The 10200-nt window shown below is 36.4% G+C and overlaps 1 protein-coding gene and 2 long non-coding RNA genes across 6 annotated transcripts in view; 2 read left to right on the top strand and 1 right to left on the bottom strand.

The window, feature by feature from the left end:
• The first annotated feature begins 98 nt into the window (after positions 1–98).
• LOC104121512 (putative GEM-like protein 8) lies at positions 99–1949 on the top strand. Its single transcript, XM_018766682.3, has 4 exons — positions 99–532; positions 651–725; positions 1099–1373; positions 1457–1949. Exons 1-4 carry the CDS (start codon positions 379–381, stop codon positions 1646–1648), a joined length of 696 nt encoding a protein of 231 aa, XP_018622198.1. The 5' UTR covers positions 99–378; the 3' UTR covers positions 1649–1949.
• LOC138908893 (uncharacterized) lies at positions 404–8125 on the bottom strand. Its single transcript, XR_011415293.1, has 2 exons — positions 7472–8125; positions 404–496 (listed from the first exon to the last, which is right to left on the bottom strand). It is a non-coding gene; the product is annotated as an uncharacterized lncRNA (long non-coding RNA).
• The window catches only part of LOC104121513 (uncharacterized), a 33517-nt gene continuing 26048 nt past the window's right edge, over positions 2732–10200 (top strand). The window contains exons 1-4 of one of the 4 annotated variants that reach the window (XR_011415289.1): positions 2732–3088; positions 3190–3264; positions 5484–5538; positions 5881–7315. This is a non-coding gene — a long non-coding RNA (uncharacterized lncRNA). Of the gene's footprint in view, positions 3089–3189; positions 3265–3625; positions 3987–5483; positions 5539–5880; positions 7316–9988; positions 10113–10200 lie in introns of those variants that run through there. The other 3 variants (XR_011415288.1, XR_011415290.1, XR_011415287.1) reach the window with 3 other exon arrangements.

The raw sequence follows: 10200 nt of genomic DNA on the forward strand, positions 1-10200 counted from the left end.
AAGCAAAGGAAAAAACAAAGAAAGGAAAGAAAGGGGGAACATGCACTGCACTTAAATTTTTGTATATTTCAAATTACAATTCACAAAAAGATTATGGAAGACACTGTAACTTTTGAAAATCTCAGCCGACATTTCATCTTCCAGACAACCTTTTCTTCTTGGTACAAAAGAAAATTCTAAAAAAGCACATGCATTATCTTTTATGGTTGTTGATGACCCAAAGGTGACTCATGCAACAATTAGTTAAAAGATTCATCAACTTCTCCTCAAACCCTTATATATAATGATACAAGAAATGTTCTACCATCAACCAAAACTTAAATATTTCTCACTGACCATTACAATACAACAATATTCCACTGCAGAATCAGAATCACAATGAAGAACTTACTCAGTAAAAATGTGGTGAATATTCCAATGAATTCAGCTGTATGCTCATTTGAAAAGCAACCAAAAAGACTATTATCCCTATCTCCTTGCCAAGACCATATTCCATCTGCAACTTCAAAGATTTTATCTAAATTAAAGCAAAGTGAGTATTTCCGCTGTCTCTTGACTAAGAATAATCAACTTGTTCTTGTACTAGTGCTGAGTATTAATGACCCTTGAATGAAGAAATCTTAAAGATAACAATATTCTTGAATATGCAGGAAAATCTGTGATTGGTAAGATGACCAAACTGGGAGAAAGGATGGACTGTCTTGCACAAGGCATTCGCGAACATGGTAAGCACTTATATAGTTATATTCTTGATATACGACATTAAAAAAAGTATAAGAAATTGAAGATGAAAAAGAGTATTTGATTCAGTTGTGTTTGGACATGAACGAACTTGGAATTTGTTTTTGATGTTTAGTGTCTTAAAACCAATTTTCACGTGACATACTCATCCAACAAGTTTTTCAATATTGGAAATACTGGTAATCAAATTTCAACTTGCATATAATGATTTCAGTATTTGAAAGTGAAGCATGGCCAAACGCAAAGAATGTAAATCTAAAGTGTTGATGTACAAAACCATGCAAGAAGCACTATTTACATGTATATACGATAGAAAATATTGATTTTAATGACAATGTTTCAACTTAAATTGTGCAGTGAGCCTAAGCCCGAAGCTAACAGAAACTATGAAGGGAAAATTGAGCCTTGGGGCCAAAATTCTTCAAGTAGGAGGGTTGGAAAGAATATTCAAGCAGAAGTTTAAGGTTAAAGATGATGAAAAGCTATTGAAGGTTTCTCAATGCTATTTATCAACGACAGCTGGTCCAATGGCAGGCCTTCTCTTCATCTCTACTGATAAGATTGCTTTCTGCAGTGAGCGATCAATAAAGCTCTTGTCTCCAACTGGAAAGTTGCTTAAAATCCGTTACAAGGTACCCCTCTTCTCTGGTTTTCTTTCATCTCTAATTTTCTATCCATGTAAAGCATAATCTAATAGGCCGGTTAACAATTGCAGGTATTGATCCCAATAAATAAAACAAAGAAAGCAAAAGAGAGTGAAAATATGGAAAAGCGATCACAGAAGTATATACAAGTAGTTACAGAGGATGATTTTGAGTTCTGGTTTATGGGATTCCTTAATCATCAAAAGACTCTAAGATATCTACAGCAGGCAATTTCATGTTCTTCAAGCAAGCTAAGAAGATAGTTTTTTTCTCCTTTTCTTTTTTCATTTTGTTTCCAAATTCGCCCATTCATCAATGTTAAATGTTGATGAAGAAAGGAATTTACAGATCAGTTCAAACTTGTAACTAGCTCCATTGCTCAAGGAGGTCTTAGGTTTTGTAGGCTTTGAGCCTTAGGAGTTAATAGTAAATATGGATGTATAGACTTATTGTAAAAACAATGCAAACGAAAGGCTAATCCATCTTTTGGGACTTGGCCATAGTCATGCTACCATTTTAATGAAATCTATGGTGAATCTTGATTCATCCGTCCCCTTCACATCATTCTCAATATCTCAGCAGCCTCATATATAGTGAAACCAAGAGAGTAGGATACCATATACCTTATTATATTTTAATTTAATTATAATATCCTTCTTGAGATTTTTTTCGTGTAACATGTATGCTCTTCGTTTTGCATGTAATAGAGGTTCACTTCATTTTATTTAAGTTCTCCGTAACTAAACTCATTTTCTGACAAAAAATGACCAACTAGCTTGTTGGATAGTATAATTCGAAAAACGAATGAAAACACAGTGCAAACCTCCAAAAATATTATTCTCTCTGAGCCAGTTTATGTGATAGAGTTTGACTCGACATGAAGTTTAAGAAAAAAATTTTTTTTGTACTTATGGTCCTAAACCTACAACAAAAATTTTGTCACCATAAAAGCATATTGCCATTTAGCATAAAATGAAAATTTTTAAGTTGTATTATTTCCAAAAAAATGTGTCATTCTCTTTGAACGGACGAATAAGAATAATGCCACATAATATGTATTATTGGGAGTATTAAAGATAACTTCTTTATAACTTGCTAAGTATTTTGGAAGAAACAAATGAAAAATGCATCAGAACACTTACTTTTGCTCAACTTACAAAAGTAGGTTGCATCATAAAGCAAATCTGCCAACTCAAAAGTTAAACACACCACATATGCACACAAATCTTGATAAAGAAATAAGTCAGCAATGACATTAGTTTACTGTAATTGAGCAGACAGCTAAAAGAAGACATTTTCAATACCTTTAAGAGCAAGAAAAAAAGATATATATTGATGGACTGATGCAAGCAAAGGGATAAAAAAAAAAAAGAAAATAAAGGGGGAGGTTGAACATGCACTGCACTTTGATTTTTGAATATTTCAAATTTCAATCAATAAAAAGATTTATTGAAAACACTCCCATCTTCCTGACAACCTTTTTCTTCTTGGTACAAAAGAAAATTCTAAAAAGCACATGCATGATCTTTTTTTTTGGTTGTTGATGACCCATAGCTGACTCAGTGGAACTGTGGTGGGTATTCCCATGAGTTCAGCAGTATGCTCACTTGAAAGGCAGCCAAAAAGACTACTGGTTCTATCTGCAAGTGAAGACCATATTATTCCATATGCAACTTCAAAGAACTTATCTAAAATAAAGCAAAGTGAGTATTTCATCTGTCTCATGATGAAGAATCAACTTGATCTTGTCGTATGACCCTAGAATGAAGAGATCATAAAAATAAAAATATTCTTGAATATGCAGGAAAATCTGTCATTGGTAAGATGAATAAATTCGGAGAAAGGATGGACTGTCTTGCACAAGGCATCCGGGAGCATGGTAAGCACTTATATTCTCCATTAAATACTTCAAAAGATTAATTGTGTCTGGACATTAGTTCTCCGTGGAAAAATAATTACGGTTTTGTGAGTAAAAAACAATTATCTCACTTGAAATGCTACTCAGACAAGCTTTTCAATATTTCACCCGTCTTTCAAATGCTAAAAAGTTCCACTATCTGCAAATACGGATGGCCAAACTTCACCTTCAGTATTTGCAAGTGAAGTCATGGCCAAACACTAGTGTAAATCTAAAGAACACAGATATGTGAGTCAATGAAGTACACAAATTCGTGCAAGAAGCACAATTTACATGTATATACCGTAGAAAGTATTGGTTGTAATGTCCTTTATTTGTGCAGTGAGCCTAAGCCCGAAACTAACAAAAATCAAAGTGCAGTGCATGGTTTTGAGTTTTGGTTTATGGGATTCCTTAATCATCAAAAGACTCTAAGATATCTACAGCAGGCAATTTCAAGTTCTTCAAGCAAGCTAAGAAGATAGTTTTTTTCTCCTTTTCTTTTTTCATTTTGTTTCCAAATTCGCCCATTCATCAATGTAAAATGTTGATGCAGAAACGAATTTACAGATTTGTTCAAACTTGTAACTAGCTCCATTGCTCAAAGGAGGTCGTAGGTTTTGTAGGCTTTGAGCATTGGGAGTTAATACGGATGTATAGACTTATTGTAATACTAATGCAAACGGAAGGATAATTCATGTTTTGGGACTTGGCCATAGTCATCCAACCATTTTCATGAAACCTAGAGTGAATCTTGATTCAACCATCCCGTTCACATCATCTCTACAGCATAATCACACACCAACCATAATCTATACAGAGTCTATCTAATAGTTGGGTAGTGTCAAATATCTCAAACTACCTCAATAGTTCAAACCCTAGTACTTGGGTGAAATTTGGCAGAATAGGGTATCCAACAAAAATCTAAGATTTGAGAGTTAAATCATGTGTTATTGTAACGACCCGGCCGGTCGTTTTGAGTATTACAGCTCCGTTCCCCCATTTACTGCTCAATTTATGCTTCATAGTCGTTTTAAGACTTACCGGTTTAGTTGGTTCGAGTCCGGAGGGAATTTGGAGTGAAATGAGACACTTAGTCTCATAATTGAAAATTTTAAGTTAGAAAAGTTGACCGGGATGTGGACTTATGTGTAAACGACCTCGCATTTCCGGAAAAATATTTGAAGGTCTGTAGTGGAATTAGATTTGAAATGGCGAAAGATGAATTTTTGGAAAATTTGACCGGGGAGTTGACATTTTGATATCGGGTCGGAATCCGATTCTGAAAATTGGAATAGCTTCGTTATGTCAACTATGACCTGTGTGCAAAATTTGAGGTCAATCGGACTTGATTCGATAGGTTTCGGCATCGAATGTAGAAGTTGGAATTTCTTAGTTTCATAAAGCTCGAATTGGGGCATGATTCGTGGTTTTAGCGTTGTTTGATGTGATTTGAGGCTTCGATTAAGTTCGTATGATATTTTAGGACTTATTTGTATATTTGGTTGAGGTCCCGAGGGGCTCGGGTGAGTTTCGGAGTGGTTTTGGACCATTTCTACGCCATTCTTAGTTGTTTGTTTTTGGCCATAGAGGTATTCATCGCGATCGCGGACAAATGATCGCGATTGCGAAGAGTAATTTTGTTGTTTGGACACTGTGAATCGCGATCGCAGAAGCCTTTTCGCAATCGCGTAGAGGAAAATCGTGCTGCACTAACCCGACTTTGGAAGCTTATATCTCGCAATCTATAAGGAATTTGGAGATGATCCAAAAATAAAAGTTGTAGCCCTTTGTGTCTAGTCTTAAGAAAGGTAAGCCATTTGTCATTTGGAGTTGTGTATAAAAGGTTATGGTGGATATACTATAGGCTGTCTGGGAAGAGTTTGGAAATTTCTGTTGCACAGGGCTGATTTTTGGAGCTTATATCTCGTAATCTATAAGGAATTGGGAGGTGAGCAACAAATGAAAGTTATAGCCCTTGGTGTATAGCTTTCAGAAAGTTAAACCATTTATAATTTAAAGTTTTGTACAAACTGTTATGACCATTATACTAGAGGCTATCTGGAAGAGCTGGGCCCTTGTTCTTCGTGATCGCGAAAGGCAAATTTTGGGTTGGAAATTTTTGTGCTTCGCGATCGCGAAGTGTAAAAGACTAGACAGAAGGTAAAATCGTGGGTTTTTGTTTTTTTCTCCATTTTCAGATTTTGGAGCTCGGATTTGGCGACTTTGGAGAGGAAATTTTCCACACAACTTGGGGTAAGTGTTCTTGACTCCCTTGTGATTACATTCCATGAATTAATCTTCATTTTTGGCGCTAGATTATTGATTTTTCAAGAGAAATCGGAGGAATTTCTACAATTTTATAAAATAAATTTCCGAGATTTGAACACCGATTCGGAGTCGGATTTGAGTGAAATTAGTATGGTTGAACTTTTAATTGGATGGGTTGTCGGATTTTGTGAGTTTCATTGGATTCTGAGACGTGGGCCTCACAGGCGTTTTTTGAGCTAAATTTTGGATTTTTATGAAAAATTAGCATTTTCTTATGTAATTAATTCCAATAAATTTTATTGACTGAATCGAATTAATTGTGGCTAGATTCGAGGCGTTTGGAGGCCAATTCACAATGCAAAGGCATAGCGGAATTACACGGTTTGAGGTAAGTAACACTTCTAAACTTGGTTCTGAAGGTATGAATCCCCGAAATTTGGTATGATATAAATTGTTTGGAGGTGATACACACGATAGGTAACGAGCATGTAGACGTGCACCACAAAAATTATGTCTTGAATAAATCATGTGTAGTTGTAAAATTAATGAATCATGTTATTATCTGAACATGTTCCACGTGTTAGAGAAATTGAGCCGAGACTCTTATTAAATATCGTGTTTAGGCTATGTGCCAATATTTTGGGACCCATAAGGCCGTGTTCCTGTTGAATTAATTGTTTCAAAAATATACATTTCACACTCAGTCATATTCGTCCATTGTGAGGATATTTATGGGATCGAGCTGCACGCCGCAGCAGGCCATATTGGCTTTATATATGTTATCAATAAATGGACCGGGGTTGCCCGCCTGCAGCAGTCCAGAATGGCTTTATACATTATTATTATATGGATCGGGGTTGCCTGCCTGCAACAGGCCTTATAGGCTTTAATATTTTATGGATCCGGGTTGCCCACCTGCAGCAGGCCTTATAGGCTTTGTTATTATACGGATCGGGACTGCCCGCCTGCAGTAGGCCATATAGGCTTTATATCACGCTTGGGCTGAAGGAGCCCCTCCGGAGTCTGTACACACCCCCAGTGAGCGTAGATGATTATATATATTCAGGATGGATTTCCCAGGGCATGGACTTGCGTTACTTATTTATATTGTAATGAATTCACCTGGACATGGATCTTGTCCGTATCATTTACATTTGGGGATAAATTACCCCAGGACTGGATTGGCCTTATATGGTACCGAGTAACTCACTGTCAGTCGATGTGTATATATGTACGGGTTGGAACACCCCTGGGCTAGATTGGCCATAAACTGTACCGAGTGACCGAATAATTGGTGACCAGTATTTACTTGAGGTCTTTCTACTGAGATGCCGTATTCCTCATATCATGAAGTATTGATCTATTTCACTTGTACTGAGTTTAACTGTTGAACTTGAAAGCATGCCTACATTGTTGTACCATTATTTATACTGGACTGTACCTGCGGAGCTCGTCACTACTTTCAGGGCAGAGGTTAGTCTTGTTACTTATTGAGTTAGTTGTACACATACTACACTCTGCACCTCGTGTGCATATCCAGGTACTCCCGGATACGGCGGCTGATAGATTTCGAAGTTAATTCTTTTGGGGACTATCAATGTAGCTGCTTGACGTCTGCAGACTTGATTCCCTTCCTGTTTAATTATTGTATTGTTCTATATTTTCAGACAGTGATTTTATCAGTCAGACTTTGTATTCATATTAGATGCTCATGTACTCAGTGACACCGGATTTTAAGAGTGTTATATTTGTATTTGTGAGATTTCTTCCGCTGAATTTAATTATTTTTTTTTCAAATTTAAAAGAAAGATTGTAGGTTTGCCTAAGATTGAGATAGGCGTGATCACGACTGACGAAATTTTGGGTCGTGACTGTTATTATAAGAGGAATAGCTTAAATCAAGTTAAATACGACTTACTTTGAAATTCAGAAGAAGTGGGGAGTGATTTCATCTTCTTGGACCAAGTTAGGGGTGTGGGAGTCGAGAAAAGTGATAAATCGTTATAGTTGAACATGTGAATAGCTTTGCTGCCATTGCAGGCCTTGTGCAGTGATAGAAACACTGAAGATTTGAGATCCCAGGAAGAAAGCTGTGATAGCGGTCCTTGGGGCCGTGTTCACAATTTATAAAGCTGAGCTCAATACCTCAGCCAGCTCATAGAGTGGCGATTGCAGCAACCGGGCTCGGGATTGTGATTTTCGAGCTTGGGCTTACTACCTCCCAGACCTTGCCTTGCTGCGATCGTGAGTCATGTGTTGTGATCGCAACTTCCTTTGTTACCATGCAAAGATCACTAATAATGTGATCGTGGCTCCGCAATTGTGCTCATAGCACCAGTTCATTTTGACAAGTGTTGCCCTTTTCTCACCCACAGTCCGCTTTGATCCCCGTAGCGAGCCAGCAAACAGCCTTAAGGCAAAACTTATAGCCATGTTTTAAACACCCACACCATCCAACTAACTCAATTTAGGCCCAAGCATGCAATCCAATCTCAAATGCCTCCTACTTGGAATTGCAAGATTAATTGGAGAAGAAATGTCACTTTTTTTTACTTCAGTAGTATGAAAACAATCCAACTATTAGCTTTATTTTAAATAAATGCTTATTCAATCCTTTTACACATAAATGATTATCAACTCAGAACCACAAAGAAGGGACATACGATAATACTAATTGAAATTTTAAGTTTTAGAAGAACCTACAACAACAACAAAAAACCCAATAGTTTTCCATAAGTGGGTCTGGGGAGGGTAAGATGTACGCAGCCTTACCCCTACTCCTGGAAGGGAAGTTTTAGAAGAAACTAAATAAGATTATGGTTAGAAAAACAAATATTACATGCGACTGTAGAGAAATGTGGCCCATGAAAGGAATTTATGAGTCGATTTGCATAGTAAAGTAAAAAGGTCGTTTAGGTTTTGATAAGATGACTTCAAAATGCATAGGTTACTCTTACTTAACTTACAAAAGTAGGTTGCATCACAAAGCAAATGTGCCAACTCAAAAGTTATAAACACCACATGTGCACCCAAATCTTGATAACAAAATAAGTCAGCAATGAGATTAGTTTACTGTAATTGACTAGATAACTAAAAGAAAGACATTTTCAAACCTTGCAGCAATAGAAGACATAGATAAAAACCATGAGAGACAAGGGTTTAATTCAAGCAAAAAGTAAAAACGCTAGGTGATTTCTTCTCATAAGCCTAAGCTTTGATGGGTAGCGTTATCCGATACCTATACTGATGGGAGATCGCAAGTACCTGATGGAATAGTCAAGGTGCATACAAACTAACACGGACACCACCGTTATGGGAAAGAGAGAGAGATTAACGGACAGAAAGCAAAGGGAAAAACAAAGAAAAGAAAGAAGAGGTTGAACATGCACTGCACTTTGATTTTTGAATATTTCAAATTTCAATATAAAAAATGATTATGGAAAACACTACAACTTTTGTAAATCTCAGCCTTCCAGACAACCTTTTCTTCTTGGAACAAAAGAAAATTCCAAAAAGCACATGCAATATCTTTTATGGTTGTTAGTGGTGACCCATAGGTGACTCATGCAACAATTAGTTGAAAGATTCTATAAACTTCTCCCAAACTCCTATACATAGTCTAGAAGGAATGTTTTTAAGCCATCAACGGAAGACTTATTTATCAGTGACCTTTACAATACAGCAATCCACTTCAAAAGCAGAAGTCACAATGAAGAACTTACTCAGTGGAAATGTGGTGGATATTCCAATGAATTCAGTAGTATGCTCAATTGAATGGCAGCCAAAAAGACTACTATCCCTATCTTCTTGCCAAGACCATATGTTCAAAGATCTTATCTAAATTAAAGCAAAGTGAGCATTTACGTTGTCTCTTGAGGAAGAATAATCAACTTGTTCTTGTACTAGTACGGAGTATTAATAACCCTCAAACGAAGAAATCTTAAAGATAAATATTCTTGAATATGCAGGAAAATCTGTGATTGGTAAGATGACCAAACTGGGAGAAAGGATGGACTGTCTTGCACAAGGCATCCTCGAACATGGTAAGCACTTACATAGTTATATTTTTGATATATAACAGTAAAAAAAGTATTAAAAATTGAAGATGAAAAAGAGCATTTGATTCAGTTGTGTTTGGACATAAACGAACTTGGAAAAAAATTGATGTTTAGTGTCTTAAAACCAATTTTCACTTGACATACTCATCAAACCAAGTTTTTCAATATTGGAAATATTGGTAATCAAATTTCAACTTGCATGTCATGATTTCAGTAGTTGCAAGTGAAGCATGGCCAAACGCAAAGAATGTAAATATAAAGAACACAGATTGGTGAGTCATGATGTACAAAACCAGGCAAGAAAGCACTATTTAAATGTATATACGATAGAAGGTATTGATTGTAATGACATTAACGTTTCAACTTAAATTATGCAGTGAGCCTAAGCCCGAAGCTAACAGAAACTGTGAAGGGAAAATTGAGCCTTGGGGTGAAAATTCTTCAGGTTGGAGGGGTGGAGAGAATATTCAAGGGAAAGTTTAGTGTTAGAGATGATGAAAAGCTATTGAAAGTTTCTAAATGCTATTTATCAACGACATCTGGTTCAATGGCAGGCCTTCTCTTCATCTCTACTGATAAGATTGCGTTC

The sequence above is a fragment of the Nicotiana tomentosiformis genome, chromosome 4 (assembly GCF_000390325.3).
Source record: "Nicotiana tomentosiformis chromosome 4, ASM39032v3, whole genome shotgun sequence".
Classification (NCBI taxonomy): Eukaryota; Viridiplantae; Streptophyta; class Magnoliopsida; order Solanales; family Solanaceae; genus Nicotiana; species Nicotiana tomentosiformis.